Raw genomic sequence first — 23,378 nt, 5'->3', positions numbered from 1 at the left:
GGTATAAAAATTTGACGTAAATCTGTCAAGAACTTGTCAAGATTTTTTTGTAACAACCTTTTCTTTTTATACATGAAGTGTTTATTTATATATTACATACACTCCTGGAAATGGAAAAAAGAACACATTGACACCGGTGTGTCAGACCCACCATACTTGCTCCGGACACTGCGAGAGGGCTGTACAAGCAATCATCACACGCACGGCACAGCGGACACACCAGGAACCGCGGTGTTGGCCGTCGAATGGCGCTAGCTGCGCAGCATTTGTGCACCGCCGCCGTCAGTGTCAGCCAGTTTGCCGTGGCATACGGAGCTCCATCGCAGCCTTTAACACTGGTAGCATGCCGCGACAGCGTGGACGTGAACCGTATGTGCAGTTGACGGACTTTGAGCGAGGGCGTATAGTGGGCATGCGGGAGGCCGGGTGGACGTACCGCCGAATTGCTCAACACGTGGGGCGTGATGTCTCCACAGTACATCGATGTTGTCGCCAGTGGTCGGCGGAAGGTGCACGTGCCCGTCGACCTGGGACCGGACCGCAGCGACGCACGGATGCACGCCAAGACCGTAGGATCCTACGCAGTGCCGTAGGGGACCGCACCGCCACTTCCCAGCGAATTAGGGACACTGTTGCTCCTGGGGTATCGGCGAGGACCATTCGCAACCGTCTCCATGAAGCTGGGCTACGGTCCCGCACACCGTTAGGCCGTCTTCCGCTCACGCCCCAACATCGTGCAGCCCGCCTCAAGTGGTGTCGCGACAGGCGTGAATGGAGGGACGAATGGAGACGTGTCGTCTTCAGCGATGAGAGTCGCTTCTGCCTTGGTGCCAATGATGGTCGTATGCGTGTTTGGCGCCGTGCAGGTGAGCGCCACAATCAGGACTGCATACGACCGAGGCACACAGGGCCAACACCCGGCATCATGGTGTGGGGAGCGATCTCCTACACTGGCCGTACACCACTGGTGATCGTCGAGGGGACACTGAATAGTGCACGGTACATCCAAACCGTCATCGAACCCATCGTTCTACCATTCCTAGACCGGCAAGGGAACTTGCTGTTCCAACAGGACAATGCACGTCCGCATGTATCCCGTGCCACCCGACGTGCTCTAGAAGGTGTAAGTCAACTACCCTGGCCAGCAAGATCTCCGGATCTGTCCCCCATTGAGCATGTTTGGGACTGGATGAAGCGTCGTCTCACGCGGTCTGCACGTCCAGCACGAACGCTGGTCCAACTGAGGCGCCAGGTGGAAATGGCATGGCAAGCCGTTCCACAGGACTACATCCAGCATCTCTACGATCGTCTCCATGGGAAAATAGCAGCCTGCATTGCTGCGAAAGGTGGATATACACTGTACTAGTGCCGACATTGTGCATGCTCTGTTGCCTGTGTCTATGTGCCTGTGGTTCTGTCAGTGTGATCATGTGATGTATCTGACCCCAGGAATGTGTCAATAAAGTTTCCCCTTCCTGGGACAATGAATTCACGGTGTTCTTATTTCAATTTCCAGGAGTGTATATTTCAAAAATAGGTATATAAAAATAAGCGTTTATTCAAATGCAATGCTGTGTCAAAATATCAAGTCTCGAGTTTTGCGGGCACATGCAAATCAGCCAGAACATTATGACCACCTACCTAATAGCCGGTATGCCCAGCTCTGGCACAGGTAACAGCGGCGACGAGTCGTGGCATGACAGCAGCGAGGCTGTGGTGGGTCGCTGGAGCGAGTTAACACCACATCTGCACACACACACAAGTCACCTAATTCCCGTACATTCTGTGGAGGGCAGGCCATCAGCTCTGACATCGCATTTAATCACATCCCAGATGCGTTCGATCTGGTTCAGACCTGGCGAGTTGGGCGACCAGTACATGAACTGGAACCCGCACTATGTTCCTTGAACCAATCTATCACACTACTGGCCTTGCGACATGGCGCATTATTATGTTGAAAAATATCATTGCCAACGGGAAACATATTCGTCATGAAGGGGGACGTGCAACCAGTGTACGATACTTCTTGGCTCCACTGGGCCCATGGATGCCTACGTGAAGGTTCCCCAGAGCATAATGGGGCCGTCACCTGCTTGTTTCTGTTCCGCAGTACAGGTGTCAAGGAGCTGTTCCCCTGGAAGACGACGGAGTCACACCCTCCCATCGTCGTGATGAAGAAGGAATCGGGATTCATCAGACGATGCAACGCTCTTCCATTGCGCCAGCGCCCATTGCCGCTGGTCACGTGCCCAGTGCAGTCGTAGTTGCCGATGTCGTGGTGTCAACATTGGCGCATGCCTGGGTCGGCGGCTGTGGAACCCCATCGTTAGGACTGTTCAGTGTACCGTGTGTTCAGGAACACTTGTTCTCCGCCCAACATTAAAGTCTGATGTTAGTTCCTCCACAGTTCACCGCCTGTCCTGTTTCACCAGTCCTCCCAGCCTTGAACGTCCGACATCTGTAATGAAGGGTAGTCGCCCAACCCCACAACGTCAGGACGTGGTTTCACCATGTGTTGAAGACACTCACCACAGCACTCCTCGAACACCCGACAAGTCGTGCCGTTTCCGAAATGCACGTGCCAAAGTCTCTGGCCATCACAGTCTGCCCTCAGTCAAACTCATACAGATCACTCACCCTCCCCAATCCACACAAGGACAGCATGCTCACTAACACTACAGGCACCGCGTGTGTGTCTCAATAGCTGTCGTTCCTCGCCAGGTGACGCTGCTATCATCTGAACGGATTTATATCGATAGTAGGTCGGTGGTCATACTGTTCTAGCTGATGTATAAAAAAAGATTGGTGAAAGAGGTATACCTTATAATTGCCGACATCTTGCTTGTGACCCTTCTTATGGGTACTTTCCATTCCTTTGGGATCATTTCTCTTCTCCAGAGTTTTGAAAAGACTATTTCTGAATCTTCTTATGAGTTTTCGTTACGATGAACATTTTAGTTGCCTGGCATTTATTTTGGAAATTTTACAGACAGAACTCAAGGCAGGCTTTGTAACATCCCACCCGTCACTTATCTGGTTGGTTGGTTGGTTTGGGGAAGGAGACCAGACAGCGTGGTCATCGGTCTCATCGGATTAGGGAAGGATGGGCAAGGAAGTCGGCCGTGCCCTTTCAGAGGAACCATCCCGGCATTTGCCTGGAGTGATTTAGGGAAATCACGGAAAACCTAAATCAGGGTGGCCGGACGCGGGATTGAACCGTCGTCCTTCCGAATGCGAGTCCAGTGTCTAACCACTGCGCCACCTCGCTCGGTCACACTTATCTGGTTTTAGCGTGTGTCCACCCCAGCTAATTGACTAACAGATCAACAGAGAGTGCAAAACTGCCGCAATATCAGATAACGCAAAGAAAGTAATAAGTCCCTGTGACACCTTATTGAACTGCAGTGGCAGTGTAGAAATTAATTTATTCAGAATTGATCCCTTTTAATTAAAAAGGGGTGCACATTGATGTTATATTCAGCTATTGAACACCAGATGCAGATGTTGAACCTAAAATTAATTAAGAAAGTGACTTGGGATTTCAACTACTTGATTGAAAACAGATGCAGTCGATTAGCACAAATTTATTTTAACTCACAACCTTCAATCATCACATTACATGACCCTCCTAACAGGCAGTGGGAATAAATTGCGTTTATGTGGAGTAAATCGTGACAAATCAAAATTAATTTCTATCGACTGACCCAGGTGTAATGCGAAGTGCGAGAAGAATTCTACAATACACGGCCCATGAAACCCACATGGAAACTTTGCCGACGTGATCCAACAAATTAATCAGTGGCCTAACTCAAGCCGGAGCGGGCGCAATATCACCGAATTCAGCGTGGCAGGGCGTCGTCGTTGTGCAGACGTCAGCCGGCCTCGTGGTGCTGCAAGGCTGCGCTCATCTATTCCCTCCTAGCTATCTCGCTCGGTACATAGCTGAACGAAAACTTTCTATCTTCAAGCTCAATCGTTCCGTTTTCTAAGTCTTAAAATGCAGAGATGCTCACTCTCTCTCAGGCAAGCTGAGTAAAGAGCGCCATGTCCGCACTCTAGGCAAGCTGGGAATGGAAAACTTCTACCGAGACTTCTGCCAGTCCGCTCTTCGCCTCGGTTTCCCCTCCAGCAAAATCACTTACGCCAATTGCAGCGCAAGTCGCGTTAATTATGTGTCGCTTCCCAGCGCCGACCAATGCCTGTTCTGGGAAGTGAACAAATTCCCACAAAATTTCCCTTCCTCTCAACTTCTGCTATTTAGCTCCCCCCAGATCACGCATCAAGGTTAGCATCTGCATAAAACACCAATTTTTCCGAAATTCTGACTCCCAGGAGAGTGCTTCAAGTTCCTTGGTCTTACGTTCCCATCGGAGGCCAGCGTATTTCATTTTGTCGCTCTTCAGTGGATTTATTTCAGACTCTGCAGACTGTGAATTCATCGTGAAGTTCCTATAGCCACGAACATGCATATTTCGGCCTCTGTTGACCGCTCCACCATAGCTCAAAAATGGTTCAAATGGCTCTGAGCACTATGCGACTTAACTTCTGAGGTCATCAGTCGCCTACAACTTAGAACTAATTAAACATAACTAACCTAAGGACATCACACACATCCAAGCCCGAGGCAGGACTCGAACCTGCAACTGTAGCGGTCGCTCGGTTCCAGACTGTAGCGCCTAGAACCGCACGGCCACTCTGGCCGGCTCCACCGTAGCTTTGAGCGGCTTTCTCGCATGTTTCACTGAAAATGGGACGACGGACATTTATCAACAGGCATACAAGTTCTCCGACTGCTTTCCGGTACACCAGCATGGGGTTAACAACCACCTCACTGTCACTCATCTTAAGGCAGCTGGAGGCCGCGCCCCGTTACCGCTTTTGCAGAGTTTGAGCCGCCCTAAGCTGCCTATTGCCGCTTCCCTTCGCTGCTCCTCAGCTGCGTGCCACCACCCGCCTGCGGTCAACTCTGAATACTTCCCTGGGATAAACTAGCCTCCAGTAAATCGACGCATTTTCACAAAGTTTTCATGACACGTGAATTACTTTAAAACCAACATCCGACATTATTTAGTCCAATACGTCCATACTATACCCTCTACAAGATGCATTGTGCCTTGTCAGTCATTTTTGTTCAGCCCTACCGTTCGCTCAACGCAAGTTCGGTGATCTTTGATGACCTCATGTAAGGGGCATAGTTATTGCCATCTTACAACTTAATCTCCAGGCAACGGGCACTTGCCTAACCAGCCAGCAGTCCCACTGAGTGGAGGCTATTTCTTTTTCACAGATGCTGCCGTGCGCTACGTCATAGAAGCTGGTAACGAGGAGGGCACCTTCTCAATAGACGGCGACACAGGGGTCGTGATAGTGGCTGCTGAGCTCGACTACGAGAGAAGATCACTGGTGAGTATCGAGTGCAGCGCCGTTTCCGTGCATCCTTCCGAACAACAGGTCAACACCCGTCTGTTATGAGCTTTTCGTATGATGCCCGTGTGTTATCGCCAATGGTCGCTTTCTAAGTATGCCAGCCAAAGATCCTCATACTTCGTATCTTTCCCAACAACAACATGACAGCCATGAAGTGGCACTACAACGCAAAAGAAAAAACTCTCCAATTCTGTGCTCATATGAACCTATCGCGTGTTCCAGATTTCTGGAGAACAAGATGGATTGTTTCAAAACTAATGATAAAAAAGTATCCAGACATTAATAGGATCATCAGACGATTGATTGTGCTTAATTATTGAAATTTTCATGGCCATATGTTGCCAGTTTGCTTTTTCTCTGGATCTATGGCCGACTTAACTTTAACGATTTTTCTAATATTTACCATTAAGACGGATCGTAAGTTCTCCTGACTCACCGATGTATAAACTGGCGAGGCACTTGCCTTCTGTGCTTCATCCACACGTGGGTGAGAATTACACTTATGTAGAGGACATGGGTCATTTCATGGGGTAGTTGAAGAAACTAAAACTTGAACAAAACCACATCCTGGTCAGCTTCTATGCCGTTTCTTTGTTTACCAAAATGCCACTCAACGATTTTCTGGGACATGTCGGTTACATTTTCTCGCAGGACAAGCTGTTTCATGCGTATCTTACTAAGAGCTGCTTTATGTGGATTGGTGATTTCTGCAAAGAGCTGGAAGTCATCGCCACGGATTGTACACTTAGTCCGATGGTTGTCTATTTCTTCATGGAGTGTAACGATAGATAGGCGCTGGTCTTGGCATCTTGTAAACCTAAGATGAAGTTCAGGTACGCCGACGACACCTGGTCGTGTGGAGCTATGGTGAGGAACAGCTCGACGACGCCGTCAAATATCTGTATAGTCTCCATGCTATCACTAAATTTACTGTGAGGGTAGAAAAGGATCAAAAGGTAGTCTTTCTAGTTGTGCTTGTTATGAGTAATGGCGATAACCTGTGCCACAGTGTGTATTGAAAAGCAACACACACGCACCAATCCCTGCACAAACTTTCAAATGATCACCCGTGCCAGAAAGATGAACGATTAATACGCTAACTTGCTCATGCTGAGTAATAAGGGACGATATGTAAACATTCAGCTTGAACAAACACAACTCCTCAGCCAAGACCGCATTTGTAAAACCTTTATTTATGATGACCGGTTTCGGTAAACAGAGTTACCATTACCTGATTTGTGAATAGTGGACATGAAGTTTAAAACATATTACATGATGAAAACTACCGTACAAGCCGTAAATATAACACACTCATTGAATTATTATTACATATACCTCACAAGGGAACCTCCCCATCGCACCCCCCTCAGATTTAGTTGTAAGTTGGCACAGTGGATAGGCCTTGAAAAACTGAACACAGAACAATCGAGACAACAGGAAGAAGTTGTCTGGAACTATGAAAAAATAAGCAAAATATACAAAGTGAGTAGTCCATGCGAAGACATGCAACATCAAGGCTGATCTGAACTCAGGAGCGCCGTGGTCCCGTGGTTAGGCCGGTATTACACTATCAAATTTCTTTGTCAAAGATTTGATCAAAGATGTGATCCAATATTCCGTCCAATATATTGGACAAAGATCTTTGACGTAGCGCTACAAGGGGTATTACACTGTCATCAAATTTTTCGTCAAAGTTCAAGATGGCTGACAACAACTTGTTATTAACCGCAGCAGTTCTACGTACTCCAATTGCATTGTGTGCACATGCGGAAAAGAAGTGGGGGGAAAAAATGGAACCATACATACGAGGTTGACAGTCTTAAAAGTCCTGGGATTACAACTTGATAATAAATTCAGTTGGGAGGAGCACACCACAGAACTGCAGAAACGCCTTAACAAATCTGTATTTGCAATTCGAGTGTTAGCAGACATAGGCAACATAAAAATGAAAAAGCTTGCATACTTTCATTCCATAATGTCATATGGGATAATATTTTGGGGTAAATCGTGAAGTCAAACAAAAGTTTTCAAGGTCCAAAAGCGTGTAATACGTATTATTTCTGGAGTAAATTCACGGACCTCCTGCAGAAACCTCTTCAAAGAACTGGGTACTTCAGATTCTTGCATTGGTACTGGGGGAAAATAAGAAAGAAAATGAAACTGTTGGCGGGCCAGAAGTACAGTGAGACTGTCGTTTGGACGTACGAGATTTGCAGGTTAGCTTTTTCTGTTTTGTATTTCATGCCTAGATACTTCCGTAGAGATATTGTTGCATGCGGATCATTATATGTAATGATTATTACAATACATGCAACGATATGTTTGTACAGTTATCTAGGCATGAGAAACAAACAAAAAAAAAACTATAACTCTCGTAGGCCCAAATGACAGAGTCTCACTATACTTCCGGCTCGCAGGTTAACTACTGCCTCTCAGTATATTTACTTCTTAATAAAATTTGTCGTAATTAATATATCTCTTTTTCTAACAAACAACTCAGTTCATACATACAATACCAGGAACAAAAATGATCTGCACAAGGACTTAAAAACACTTACTTTAGTTCAAAAAGGGGTCCACTACTCAGGAACACTCATCTTCAATAATTTGCCAGGAAACATAAAAAATTTAGTTAGAAATAAAGATCAGTTTAAAAGGAGCCTGAAAGACTTACTACTGGCCAACTCCTTCTACTCCATTGGCGAAATTTTTAATAGAAACAAATGATGTATTGTATTTATTCATACTATTAGTATTTTTATTTCAGCTTAAAAAAAATCGACATGTTCCACATCCACGAGGATCTCCTCAGCACGGATCTACGGAACGAAAAACTAATCTAATCTGGGTGAAGCCGTGGGTTTTACGACGACATGATAAAAGCATTCAACAAAACTTGTTACGTGAGCTTACAGTGGAAGACGTCAAGTCGTACATCAATTACTTAAGAATGGATGAGCATACATTTCTGTATGTGCTCAATGAAGTGTATTCTCATATCACAAAGCACAATTTTCACTTAAGAACTGCTACATCTTCAGAAGACAGGCTCACTATAACACTCCGATTCCTTGCTACAAGAGAGGGTTATGTTATGTTAGGTTAGGTTAGGTTAGGTCTCCAATCTTCTTAATCTATTTTTGTATTCAGGGTGCCTCACGTTGTAAAGCGCCTCATAAGCTTCAGACATCTCTATTAATTCTGTAGTTGTCGGCACACACCAATTGTATTTACCGGCAATGGTTATAAAAACACTACAGACGACAGAACGCTGCAGCGATGCTAGCGCTCCGCATGGTAACATATCGCATTGCAGTGAACAGAAGACAAGCGATTTCTTTGATCAAATATACGGCCTCGGCCTAGATTTGATCAAATATTGGACGACATTTGTCAAAGATCCCTATTACACTATCAAATATCTTTGACAAAGATATTGGACAAAGATATGGGACAAAGAAATTTGATAGTGTAATACCGGCCTTAGCGTGAGCAACTGTGAAACGAGAGGTCCTTGGTTCAAGTCTCCCCTCAAGTGAAAAATTTTTCTTTATTTTCGCAAAGTTATGATTTGTCCATTTGTTCATTGACGTCTCTGTTCACTGTAATAAGTTTAGTGTCTGTGTTTTGCGACCGCACCGCAAAACCGTGCGATTAGTAGACGAAAGGACGTGCCTCTCCAATGGGAACCGCAAACATTTGATCGCAAGGTCATAGGTCAACCGATTCCTCCACACGCAAACACGTCTGATACAGTCTATACGACACTGGTAAGGGCATGTGCGTCACATGACAGGAATATGTTGTCGACCCACCTAACTTGTACACTTGGCGAATGGGTAAAAAGATTCTGCTACATTGCCGATTTAGGTTTTCTTCTGGATGTGAGAATTACTCCCAAAAAAGTGATGAAAACACAAGAGTTTGTCACATAAACTGCAACAAATGAATCCAACAGTTTCACAGTCGCACACTTTTCCCTGTGCTCTGTCAAAACATATGTTTTTAACGTTTTCAAATTTTTTCCGTGTTTAGACCGTCAAATCCTGCATATGTCCAAGCAAATTTGAACATGTCCTGGAATTTTGGAGAGCGCAGTTGATTATGTGTGAGTGCCTGAACTTTGATAATTGTCTGGAAAAAAAAATTACGCTCGAAGGAAGACTTGAACCAAGGATCTCTCGTTCGGCAGCTGCTCACGCTAACCACGGGACCACGGCGCTCCTGAGCTCAGATTATCCTTGATGTTGCATATCTTCACATGGACTACTCAGTTTGTATATTTTGCTTATTTTTTTCATAGTTCCACACAACTTCTTCCTGTTTTCTCGATTGATCTGTGTTCAGTTTTTCAAGATCTATCCACTGTGCCAACTTACAACTAAATCTGAGGGGGGTGCGGTGGGGAGGTTCCCTTGTCAGTATACGTTAATACATATACTCCATTTGAGCTGTAAACGAACTCAGTATCTTAATTAGCTGGACAGCTGAAGTTTTACAAAATGTTTTGCCAAGTGCATCCGACCCCTGTTACAGATCACGCAGTACATCACTGATGCAAGAGCGCCGTTGAGCAGATACGAAGGGAAAGTTACTAGAGAATGTGTTGGCTTGATGTAGCTTCTGAGTTCATTGCATCGTCAACTGCAAATGGAATTATGTAATTTTAATAGAAATGGTGTAACTGATATATAATTATAAAAATTTGGTAGCAGGTAGAACCAAAATATCGTACAAAAACAAAAAGAACATACGTAACCATGTGGAGGTAAGACAGTAAGTCAAAAAAGACAACACTTCGTTAAGACTACAACCAAAGTCATATTCCAAAATTTTATCTTTGTACAACATCGGAAACAAGTAAAATACTTGCACATTAATATCTACTGACAATATGCTTGTACAGCGGAGTACTAGTTGACTAGGAGATTGCACAGTATGTAGGTGACGATGAGGCAATCCTTCATTAAGTAGTTTTAACATCACTGTTCTCGGCACACATCTAATGTGGCAAACACATCACAAGAAGCCATCTGCGCAACCACTCCTAGACATAACACATGAAACGTAGCCCGGGGACTACATATGATTTTGGACTCTCAAAAACCGTTACAAAGGAAAAACATTCAAATCTTAAAACTAAAATAGTAATACGGCAACAGTGGCTAAGAAACTTCACTAAGGCACTAACAAATTTAGATAAATGGGGATATGTTCATAAAAATGAGGTGTAATTGTCCATGGTACAAGAGGTCCATGCATTTATTGCTAGCGCAATCGAGCAGATGTAACTTCGATGGAATGCTCACGCACTGCCTGCGATATGTGTGCTACAATAGAATCGCAGACCAGAGAGCAGTGTCGGCAGCAGTAGTAGTAGCAGCTCGCAATCGGGTGGTTGGGTTAGGTCGCTCTTAGAGAGCAGTTGTCTAGTTGTATAGCTCAGAGGGAGCACTTGTGTCCTGTATGCAATTACCAAGGCCGGTCGTGGAGAACTAAGTCGGTGCCTGAGCGATGTACTATAAAGGTAAAAGCAAAAAATATTATTATTTATTGCCGCACGCATATGTAATTTGCACTAACTTATTTTGTACTATTGTTATATCAAATTCACATGTAAATAATTTTCAATAATTTTTCAATAATAATCTTTCTTTAAAAAAACTTATGACAGTCATTAATCTGAATTTAAAGTTTTTACTAATTTCTCCTATCCATTGTCGTGCCAATTATCGTGAAGAAAAATCAGTTGTATTTTTTTTATACAAAACAAAATCTAGTGTACAGCATTGCACTGGGCTGTGGCAGCAAAATTTCTTATAGGAGCAGATATATACGTGTTATCTGGCGACTTCATTGAGGTAAGAATCTTCAGTTTATTCAGAATGAATTTTCAGTGCCATGGCGCAGCATTGCTGACGTCTAGACTGTCCAGTTTAGATTCACAGTTAGTTAATTATTGAAAGGTTATATATGAGTAACATGTCTATTGACAGGTTAAGTCACATTATTATTGGGAGGTTACGGGAATAAACTGTTGGGAGGTTACAATGAATATAAGGTTCAAATAGCTCTGAGCACTATGGGACTTAACATCTGAGGTCAACAGTCCCTAGAACTTAGAACTACTTAAACCTAACTAACCTAAGGACATCACACACATCCATGCCAGCGGCAGGTGAATATAAGGAAGGATAAATGTATAGTGTAGGCTTAGAGAGCTCATCGCAAAATAAATAGTCTATTCTTGATCCAGCTTAATACAGGTGAAACAAGGTGACGTTCAGTTCTGAGGTAGCACGAAATGGAAAGTAAACAACGCGACCCATAGCCCATGGTCTACGTGTGATGACAACTGAAAACAAGAAAACCGCTAAACAGACTACAGCGTTTCATTATACATCTTCAGAAGTATTATATGTGAAGCCTTAAAGGCACATAGTTTTCATCTGCCAGAAAGTTTCATATAAGCGTTTACTCCTCTGCCGAATGAAAACTGCATTCTGGGAACAATCTCCAGGCTGTGGCTAAGGCATGTCTCGGCACTATCCTTTCTTCCAGGAGTACAAGTCCTGCAAGTTCCACAGGAGAGCTGTGAAGTTAGGAATGTAGGCAATGAGGTACTGGCGGACGCAATGCAGTGAGGTTCGGACATGAGCTGTGCTCTTGTAGCGCAGTTGGCAGTTCCGCGCTGCGGACCGCGAACAGCTGTCCTCGCCGCTGCATGCGCTTTGTGTTTGTTTACTTTTGTGTCACTACGCTACTAAGCTCAATTGACTGTCATTGGCAACTCTTACAGGAAGAACATTAGCAAGTTCACCTTTCCGAAGTTATATTCAAGACCAACGTGATAACGTCAACATCCCCCGTGACGATCTAACCGGCACTCATTTATCGACTGTCAGTGACATTTTTTATATCAAGATGACTTCCGAAGCTGCCTGCAATGAGATTGTGAATAGACGCGACTCGGACTCAAATTTCGACACTTCATTGGCAAAACATCAAGCCGGTGGACGTGGCCCAAACCGGATTTGGCCTTCAAATGATCCGGTTGTTTGAACTGCCTTTCGTGTTACAGGAAGACGAATGTAACTTAAGAAGTGGGGATGAGGGGTACACTTAGGATTGAAGGTCAAGGCCCCTGTAAGTCACTCCTTAAACAATAACTACCAAATTCGTTATTTTTTCAAAACAGGTAAGAAACAATCAACGTGGGCATCTTTTATAAAGTATTACAGATATCTTGCTTCTCAAGCAAGACAGCAGATAACAATTACCAACAGACTTAAAGAGATGACCCACAGAGATTTCAAATAATTTACAGTCTGAAGCTGATTTAAAGAAATGGCAGCCGGCCGCGGTGGTCTAGCGGTTCTGGCGCTGCAGTCCGGAACCGCGGGACTGCTACGGTCGCAGGTTCGAATCCTGCCTCGGGCATGGGTGTGTGTGATGTCCTTAGGTTAGTTAGGTTTAAGTAGTTCTAAGTTCTAGGGGACTTATGACCTAAGATGTTGAGTCCCATAGTGCTCAGAGCCATTGAAAGAAATGGCACAGAAACTAAAAAAAATAATTTACAATATGAAGGTGATTTACGAAAAGCATCACTTCGTTTAGAACCCTCAAAAACCCAACCAGCACAACACGTGACTATAATTACAATTCATACTCAACAAATTTAAAAAAATTTTTTTTAAAAACAATACATGAAATAGATTATGTTTATCAAACGGGCAGTGACCCCAGGCTGCCCTGGGCAAAGGTGACTTAAATGCCGGAAGCAACAGACCAGCCGTCCAAACAACACAACGCCGGGGTCCAACCGGGAGTCACGTTACAGCTTCTGCGCACCGACGCGGGATGTGGCGTCGCATCCGCGCACCCCAACTCGCAGAAACTGAAACACAAACAGACCGCAGAAGACACGGCAAACACCAACCAAACATCAGTCAATATATGTTAAGAAATCGATAAACAAAATACACAAAACAATTTCTGTTGAGTGAGTGCATTCAATAAGTGCACATATATAAGGAAGTACATGTAAATGACTAGCTTTACAAAATACAAGTTTTAATAATAACAGAATACCTGGTTGCAGTAGAAGTGGGCGATTTTCTTTACAGCAATATTCCAGGGACGTCGCTAGATGGCAACAACCCAAAATCACACGCACACCTTCGTGCTAATCTGCTTCCTAATAGTAATCCACCCAGCGCATTTTAAAGGTAGTAGTAACTGCTGGTCTCCATAATAAGTTCACGTATACCAAGAAGTACATATAAATGACTAGCTTTGCCAAATACAAGTTTTACTAATAACAGAATAAAAGGTTGAAATAGAAATGGGTGAAAAAAAATTTTTTTACAGCAATATGCCAGGGACGTCGCTTGATGGCAATAAACCCAAAATCAGACGGACGCCTTCGTGCTAATCTGCCTTTTAATAGTCATCCAACCAGCGGATTTTAAAGCAAATAGTAATTGCTGGTCTGCATACTGTCACACAGACTCTGCCGGCTGCTCTTACTTTCGACAACGCGTACATTAGAACCAACTGACCAACAAGTATACTCGCTGCAACGCAAATCGTTTGACGAACCGTAGGCACCAAAGCCACTTACGCGTACGATGGAGAGCGTTGTTCGAGATGGTCTCGAGGGATGGGTCTCTCCGAGAAAACAGGCCCCAAAGCAATGCGACGAGCAGCGCCCGAAGTTGACATCAGGCAAGTGCACCACAAACTCGCGACTGTGTCGCAAGTTAGACCTGCCGCGCCACCGCTGGCCGAGCCCACGTGTTTGCTCCGTCTTCACCTGAAGCACGTCCTAGCACCTCGTGGCGAGTCCGACGACCAACTCCCCTACCGCAAATACCAGCCGCCAGATCACAAGAGGAGCAAAGATCGTAGTACCGCCGGGTAATCGATAGTACTGCCAAAGAGCTGGTTTGCCAGAAAAGGCGCACCACGACTCAACGAAGTCATTTCGCTGCTAAGCCCATACGGAACAGTCCACAGTCGCGTAGCCGAAACACGAGCACAGTTTACGATATACACTGTGCTCAATGGCGCGAGACAGGTCTGAACAGATCTCAAACGCCATGTCCCATCGTACACATTGGTAAGCGGTTGCCGGACAGTGGTGCTTTACGACGGACAACGGGTTGTGGTAAAGAAGGCCACGTCCATAACAAATCCCTATAACGCAGCATCACACAACTACAGTATAACGACACGAACAATGACTGAAATGACCAAACCACAACTGCCTTTCCACTCACCTACATCGCGTTACAGCACGTCAAGTCCTCACAAGACGTATTTTATAGCCCTCTCCAGGACTGACGCAACTCGAAGCGTGACAGCACCTTGCCACTAGCAGTGCTGCCTGTTAACCAGATTCCCAACAGGACGCACCTATGCTCTAATTTCATAATGATACTTAAGAGAGCCTTATGGAGACTGATTACTGCTTTATACCGGCCGTAGCTTTTGCAACGGAACGACGCGAGTCCCTTCATTCCTTAAACACTGACACTCATTGCCGGAAGCAAAAGTCGCCCGAACGCCACAAGAAATCCCGCAAGACAACAGAATTAGCCGCTGAGCCACCTTTGCAGGACGAAGAGGTAGCACACAAATATGACAGCAAAGACGACGAATCATTTTCCGTTGCCACGAGGACGCTTCCACCACAAGACTGTCAGTCGTCCATCACATTGTAAGCAGGAACCACGCTAAGAAGCCCTGGATAGTAGCACGCGAGAAGTCGCCGGAAAGCTTGAGCCCACTCGGCTAGCACCGTCATCTCTTGTCGAACATTTTTCATACGCGGATGACTGAGATTTGCCACCTCCACCCGACGTAAATAAGGTATGTTCCTCTGCTACAATAACACTAACATGAGGATCTTCCCATGACGTCTCCTGTCACCAATATGGAATTTCACGAACCTTCAGTACCAACACGAATAATATCAGCTCCCATGTTAAACTTCAATTATTCCTTTATATGCTACGAGGAGGGAACATTGGCATCGCCCTGCTACAAGAAATGAGGACAGCCACTTTACCTGGGTCTTGTGTATATGAGACGTATTCTGCCCCATCGGATATGAAACACAGCGGCGTAGCCATCCTCCTCTGAGAAGCGATTGCAGTTTCCGATGTTGTGTATTTACCAACTGCATGAGGGGTGGCCCCTGCAGTTGACGGAACCAGCATTATACACTACTGACCATTAAAATTGCTACACCATGAATATGACGTGCTACAGACGCGAAATTTAACCGACAGGAAGAAGATGCTGTGATATGCAAATGGTTAGCTTTTCAGGGTATTCACACAAGGTTGGCGCCAGTGGCGACACCTACAACGTGCTGACATGAGGAAAGTTTTCAACCGATTTCTCATACATAAACAGCAGTTGACCGGCGCTGCCTGGTGAGACGTTGTTGTGATGCCTCGTGTAAGGAGGAGAAATGCGTACCATCACGTTTCCGACTTTGATAAAGGTTGGATTGTAGCCTATAGCGATTGCGGTTTATCGTATCGCGACATTGCTGCTCACGTCGGTCGAGATCCAATGACTGTTAGCAGAATATGGAATCGGTGGGTTCAGGAGGGTAATACGGAACGCCGTGCTGGATCCCAACGGCTTCGTATCACTAGCAGTCGAGATGACAGACATCTTATTCGCATGGCTGTAACGGATAGTGCATCCACGTCTCGATCCCTGAATCAACAGATGGGGACGTTTGCAAGACAACAACCATCTGCACGAACAGTTCGATGACGTTTGCAGCAGCATGGACTGTCAGCTAGGAGACTATGGCTGCGGTTACCCTTGACGCTGCATCACAGACAGGAGCGCCTGCGATGCTGTACTCAACGACGAACCTGGGTGCACGAATGGCAAAACGTCATTTTTTCGGATGAATCCAGGTTCTGTTTACAGCATCATGATGGACGCATCCGTGTTTGGCGACATCGCGGTGAACGTACATTGGAAGCGTGTATTCGTCATTGCCATACTGGCGTATCACCCGGCGTGATGGTATGGGGTGCCATTGGTTACACGTTTCGGTCACCTCTTGTTCGCTTTGACGGCTCTTTGAACAGTGGACGTTACATTTCAGATGTGTTACGACCCGTGGCTCTACCCTTTATTCGATCCCTGCGAAACCCTACATTTCAGCAGGATAATGCACGACCGCATGTTGCAGGTCATGTATGGGCCTTTCTGGATACAGAAAATGTCCGAATGCTGCCCTGGCCAGCACATTCTCCACATCTCTTGCCAATTGGAAACGTCTGGTCAATGGTGGCCGAGCAACTGGCTCGTCACAATGCGCCAGTCACTACTCTTGATGAACTGTGGTATCGTGTTGAAGCTGCATGGGCACCTGTACCTGTACACGCCATCCAAGCTCTGTTTGACTCAATGCCCAGGCTTATCAAGGCCGGTATTACCGCCAGAAGTGGTTGTTCTGGGTATTGATCTTTCAGGATCTATGCACCCAAATTGCGTGGAAATGTACTCACATTCCTGTTCTAATATAATATATTTGTCCAATGAATACCCGTTTTTCATCTGCATTTCTTCTTGGTGCAGCAATTTTAATGGCAAATAGTGTAAATCTCTACGCCTCATTGGTCATGGATAAACAGAGTCCCAGTTGAATGTGGAAGGTAGCCCGCCTTTATTTCAAGCAGATACGATCACCTCATGGTGGACAGAGGTTTCAATAGTATTCTCGCCACATGCCTGGAACTCCGCTTCCTGGTCCACCTCTTCCGCTCGTCGACACGTGGAGACCAGTACACGGCGACCGCTCAAACCATACACACATCACAAGCCACTCCGCCAGCCATATTGATAGAATTTATGTTTCCGATGCTCTAACATCCAGTCTTCTCGACACGGAATGTTGTCCATCTGCCTTTTCCAGATCATGACATCTACATCTGTACCACCAACCTTTGTAGGTAATCTATAGGGTGATGCGCAGGACCCTGGAAACTCAGTGCCGCTCTATTAGGAGACCGCAAACGTCGACAATAGGCCACATGTACGCTTTTGTTAAACACTTGCAGTAAGGCACCACACTGCATTGGCGGATTCTGTTTGTCAAGCTGACCATGTACCACAGCTTGTCACGATATGGTGAAGCAAAGCCAGATGGAATAGCCACACAGATTTCTACCATGGTGCTCTATGCGATCTCATGGACCATCCCTCGTCCCAAGATCTTCAAAAAATTTAACCTTGGCCAGGTGCTGCTAGGAGAGAACCGTTGTACGAGCATGCAGGCAAGACAGAAGCGGTGAATAACCTTCTATATATCACATCGTTCAAAAGCTTCGACAACATCAACAGGCATCGATGTCGACTTTGGACCTACCTGATGGGACACAGCTGCCATTTCAAGCTCCCATGGCCAGTGCCTTCACAGTGCATTACAGACATCTCTATCATTAAGTAATGGCTGATGCGGAGGGTATTGCAAGGTTCCCCTCGAGATCCATCATACACTAGATGCCACAACAACAACTCTCCTCATTGGGGAAGTGACCATCGGCGATGTCCTTGCAGCTTAGACCAACGATCAATGAATCGGTCTCCTGTCCCTAACGGCTTACCAGTCGAGTTTTACAGAATCTTCCATAATCTGATGTTATTGTGATAGAGAGAGAGAGAGAGAGAGACATGAGTTGGTAACTGATATGGTCAACAAGGACGTATACCAAGGTAAAGGACACCAACAGTCAGGTGCTGGAGGATGGGCTGGGAAACTTATTGAACACTGTTTGTTACTTATCAATACTTACAACCAAGTTATTGGACTCTTTGCTAACATGTTACAATGTCCAGGCATAAACGTCTCTTTTATTCAGAACAATACAAACTTTCGAAGAACCCAAAACATAACTGCCTCTTTTCCTTAGAGCAATATAAACCTTTAAGAACACTAGGCGTCAATGTCTCTTTTCTTTACAACCAAAAAATTTAAATAATGCAATTTTACTCGAGCCTAACTTTAATCTTTAGCCATGTTTCAAGATCTTCCTGTCACAAGGAGGAAGTATGTCAAACATGAATAAATTACAATTCTACATCTAAATAGATATTCTGCAAATCACATTCAGGAGCCTTCACAATAATTATCTATTATTCCAATCTAGAACATTGCATGGATAAAACGAAAACCTATACCTTTCTATGCAAGCTCTGATTTACCTAATTTTGTTACGATGATCGTTTCTCCCTATGTAGGTCGGTGTCAGCAAAATATTTTTACATTCGGAGGAGAAAGTCAAAAAGTCAGGCAAATGTTCGATCATGTCGCAAGTCCGCAGGTAGCACAATAGATTCAGAGGCAGATCTTGGGCACAGTCCTTGGCCCAATGAGACGAGAAAAGCAGTGATGTAACTACAACAAATATAGAAAAGCTCTCTTAGACTATGCTGGGACACAGTAATAAAATTTTGGCCCGCCTCAAGAATACCACATTCAAGGTAAATACAAATGCGGGTGCAGCAAAATAAAAAAATTATTAAAGCATTAAACATAGAAAAAACTAAAACTACTTTAACAAATGTAAAGGCAGCCTTCAGGAAGTAACAATCCACTAAGCACCTTAACCTTCGCTACGTGAACAGTTCTAGGCTGACCAGATAGTCTGGACAAATTTTAGGCTCTTCAATTAACCTTAGAAAACAGCTGCGGGAACAACATGGGCGTAGCAGATGTAGAAATGCTAAAACCCTTACAGCATTAAACAGAATATACAACTTGCCGTTCTGCAGGGTGGCTGTGGCATGTTAAAACACGGATTATGCTACTAAGCACAGATAGGGTGGCTACCACAAAGCAGAGCGGATCTTCCTTCTTAATCTAACACACATAAGACCCCACTTACAGCAGAGTCCAGACCGCTATCACTTAAAATAAAAACATAAGCCACTGTCATTATATCTTAAGACAGTACCCACAGTTTCCTCAAAAGGAACAAACTCTAATAGACAAACCAGTGGCTCTACAGGGAAGAGTTGAGCATGTTTTGGCGGTTCATTTAGCGAAGAACCAATCGATCACCACGTTGCGGTGTAACTACTAATTTCAAACCATCCAGTGAGGTAGGCACCAAGCTGCTCCAGCACAACAAGCTGCCGAAGACAGAGACGTGGTAGTCGAGTATTCTCACAAACTGTGGTCACAGCGGAGTAAGTGGCGGAAATCTCGGGACTCTGTTCCCAAGGAGGAAATTCAAAGAAGATGCGGGCCTGATGCAGCCGGGGACAGCACTAGAAAAAGGCCTGCACCGAAGATACTGGTCATGCTTCCCAAAAAAACAAGTTCATTGGCCCTTGCACATCTGCTCACACCAACCATTAAACTTCTATCTTTCCGTCCCCCACCCTCACCCTCCCTCACCACCACCACCACCACCGCCACCATCACCACCAGAATCTGTCTCTCCTGTCCAGATACCTCTGCCCAAAGATCCTCTCATGAGCGAAGACAGCGTAACCACACCGAGCGCGAGGTATCGACCACGCTACATGTCTCAGGAACTTTTGACTGGCGCGATGCAGCCGCCACCAACTTTCAAGGAGGGATTACTAATACCAGTCCCAAAACTTGCAGGAGGAACATGGTTTACAGGACGATCACGTTACTAAATTCCGATTTCAAGATTTTCACGCACCTTCTGGCCATGTGAGTCAAACATGTGTTACGATAAGCTGTGTACCATGAAGAAACATTCTCAGGTGGTGATAATAACTGCCAGACTACTCTCAGTGAATACTGAGATGTTATCGCCATGGCAACACACTTCCGACTCGACTGGTCGGCGGTTTCCCCGATGTTCGTGCAGGCGATCATGCACTCCTTCGAGTGGCAACATCCTGGCTTCTCATCAATGGAAGGATCACAGAACATATACGGATCAAACACTCAGTTTGGCAGAGTTGCCAGCTGTCAAACGTGCTTGACACCATCACGATGGAAACACTTTTCTGCAGACTATGGCTACGCGTGATGGGTATTCCACTCCAGGAGCTTGTTTCCCACTGTTGCACTTTGCCTTCCGCATAAGTTCAGCACTCGATATAAAAGCCACGATGCAATGGATTACCCGTTACTGTGCAGACGCACAAAGAGCTTTGAACGTAGCAAAGTGTTGCGCTATCAGTATCGCCTGGGTCATTCCCACAGTTAGCGTAGCCCCAAAGGACACCGTCCGCTGTCTCGATGTGGTATACAGGCCAGCTATTCGCCGTAACTCGACGATCCATTTTTTCGGGCACTAATACAATTCATCCGGGCGAACATACAGAGCCACCTCCTATGCACGCTGAAGATGTACCAGAGGGTCACTTTTGCCAAATACACATCTGGCAGCCCGGATATCCCACGTAGTTCAGATTCTGCCCATCACTGCAATAATGGTGGCCACATTGCAGATGCCCTTCGGGTATTTTATATGTTTTTGACACATCTTCAAAGCCCATTATGATGCCCTCGCCTTAGCGAAGCTGCATGGTGGCATAGTTCTGGTTAATGTTAAATCTGGGATCACAGTGCTTAACACCAGTACAATGCTCCAGTTGTGAAAGAAGCCAGGATGTTAGTTTCATTGGGACGTTGATTGCCGAGTTCGCGTCTATCTTAAGTCCGAAATATAGCTACATACGCGCTGGGCACCCCAGGACCAGAAAGACCACCACCAGAGACATCTACTATCTTCTCCAACCGTACCCATCCCGAAACCCCGTCGAAGCACGTCACCCAATATTTTGTGCCCTACAGCACGGAAAACGATCCGTCAGTCATATCACACCACTAACACAACAGCAAATATTTGTATACTACAAAACAGAATCTGCACCACATCGTGCTTGTGGATTCACTCCAGCGCCTCAAGTGCAGTGTAGAAAATACGGATTTACACTGTTTCGAGTATGAGGCAGCAGCGGCCGTACGGTCCCCCATACAGAAGATCGTGGCTTTCTGTCCCCGAGTACTACCATGCCTATATGTCCTGACGCAACTTGTTTCCCGTCATCTAGGTGCCGCAACCTCACATGAATTAGTGGCATGGCTCGCAATTACCGCTGCAGAGACGACATCGTCGATTCGGCGAAGTTCTGGATACGTCTTCAAGTGAAATACCACACTCTGCCCCGACATAGACACTATAGCGTCAATTTCGTGAACTACACTGAAGCACCAAAGAAAATGGTATAGGCATGCGTATTCAAATGCAGATATATGTAAACAGGCAGAATACGGCACTACGGTCGGCAACGCCTATCTAAGAAAACTAACTGGCTCAGTTGTTACATCGGTTACCGCTGCTACAACCGCAGGTTATCAATATTTAAGTGAGTTTGAACGTGGTGTTATATTCTGTGCACGAGCAATGGGATACAGCATCTCCGAGGTAGCAACGAAGTGTGGATTTTCCAGTACAACCATTTCACGGGTGTATCGCAAATATCAGGAATCCGGAAAAACATCAGATCTCCGACATCGCTGTAGCCGGAAAAAGATCCTGCAAGGACGGGACCAACAACGGCTGAAAAGAATCGTTCAGCGTGACAGAAGCGCAACCCTAACGCAAATTGCTGAAGATTTCAATGCTCCGTCATCAGCAAGTGTCAGCGCTCGAACCATTCAACGGAACATCGTCGACATGGCCCTCGGAGCAGAAGGCCCACTCGTGTACCCTTGATGACTGCACTACACAAAGCTTTGCGCCTCGCCTGGACCCATCAACACCGACATTGGACTGTTGATGACGTGAAACATGTTGTCTGGTCGTTCGTTACAATATTACTGGTATTTAAAGAAAATAAGGTAATATTATATTTATCACTTTTGCTGGTGGCAAGCGTCTAAAATGGTAAAATGGTGCGTAGAAAATTTTTACTTGTCGATAATGAAATTATATATTCCGCCAAGCAGCATCAGATTCCCATCAGACCGACGAGAACGTTGACCGACGGCATTGTTTAGAGGCCAGTGCTCGATCTCACAATTACAAAGTTTGCGTAATTACATTGCCCGCATACTGATAGAAACGTCCGGTAAAAGAGATCTCAGGGACGCTGAAATAGAAGTTTGATGAAGTAATAGCCGATTGAACAGTAGTAGCGTTCGGCTGTGGCCACCAAACAATTCGTCGGCAACTCTCCTTTGCTGCAGCCTGAAAAAGTTCTAAAGTGCAGCATAATAATTTGCTATGTGGAATTAATGACAAAGGAAAGTAGATTGTTAATTTAAAAAAGCTATTTTAATTGAACCAAAAGTTATAGATACAACAGCGACTCTTACATTTTGGGAAACAACCATCGAAAACAAACGAGAGAGAGATAGCTCGTGCTTTTATATAATCCAAAAACAAATTACGGCGACTGCCTTCAACTTGCTTTACAGTTTCGATACGTAAACATTTCTCTCGAACATTCTTTACCGGAACAGCAAAAAAATACATTCCTTCGTGATCTTTTCTCCTTTCTTTACAGATTTATTTTACACAGAGAAAATTTATTTTTAATGTATTTAAGGGGCTCCGGAACGTCCTATACTTGCAATGTTAAAATAACGCTTATAAATTACATCTTTCCTCACAAAGTATTTGAGGTAGGAAGTTGAACTTTTTACAGATTATTTATTGGAATATGGGCTACAACTTAACACATGGATTTTACAAAATTTTAGTTCAGTTATTAAAGATGATTTTTTTTCAATTGTAATGAAAATTCACAACATTTTTTTGCAATTTTTTATTTATATATTCAAAAATATACAGTTTTTTGGAAAAAGGCTGTGTTAAATTATGCAGAAGGTACTGTGTAACATTTACTGAAAGTTTGAAACAAATATGTTTGGAAGATCCTTAGAAAACATGTAATTAGTATGAGAAAATAAAAGTTTTGGG

The 23,378-nt window shown here is 44.8% G+C and overlaps 1 protein-coding gene across 1 annotated transcript in view; it reads left to right on the top strand.

Annotated features, from left to right (window-relative positions):
* Positions 1-245: 245 nt before the first annotated feature.
* LOC126092794 (putative neural-cadherin 2) overlaps positions 246-23,378 on the top strand; it is a 192,409-nt gene continuing 169,276 nt past the window's right edge. The window contains exons 1-2 of the mRNA XM_049908523.1: positions 246-369; positions 5,288-5,403. Coding sequence (XP_049764480.1) covers positions 246-369; positions 5,288-5,403 — 240 coding nt within the window. The remainder of the gene's footprint in view (positions 370-5,287; positions 5,404-23,378) is intronic.

This window comes from Schistocerca cancellata, chromosome 7 (genome assembly GCF_023864275.1).
Source record: "Schistocerca cancellata isolate TAMUIC-IGC-003103 chromosome 7, iqSchCanc2.1, whole genome shotgun sequence".
Lineage (NCBI taxonomy): Eukaryota > Metazoa > Arthropoda > Insecta > Orthoptera > Acrididae > Schistocerca > Schistocerca cancellata.
The sequence above is the reverse complement of the archived record's forward strand: the minus strand, read 5'-3'. Positions and strand labels throughout refer to the sequence as shown.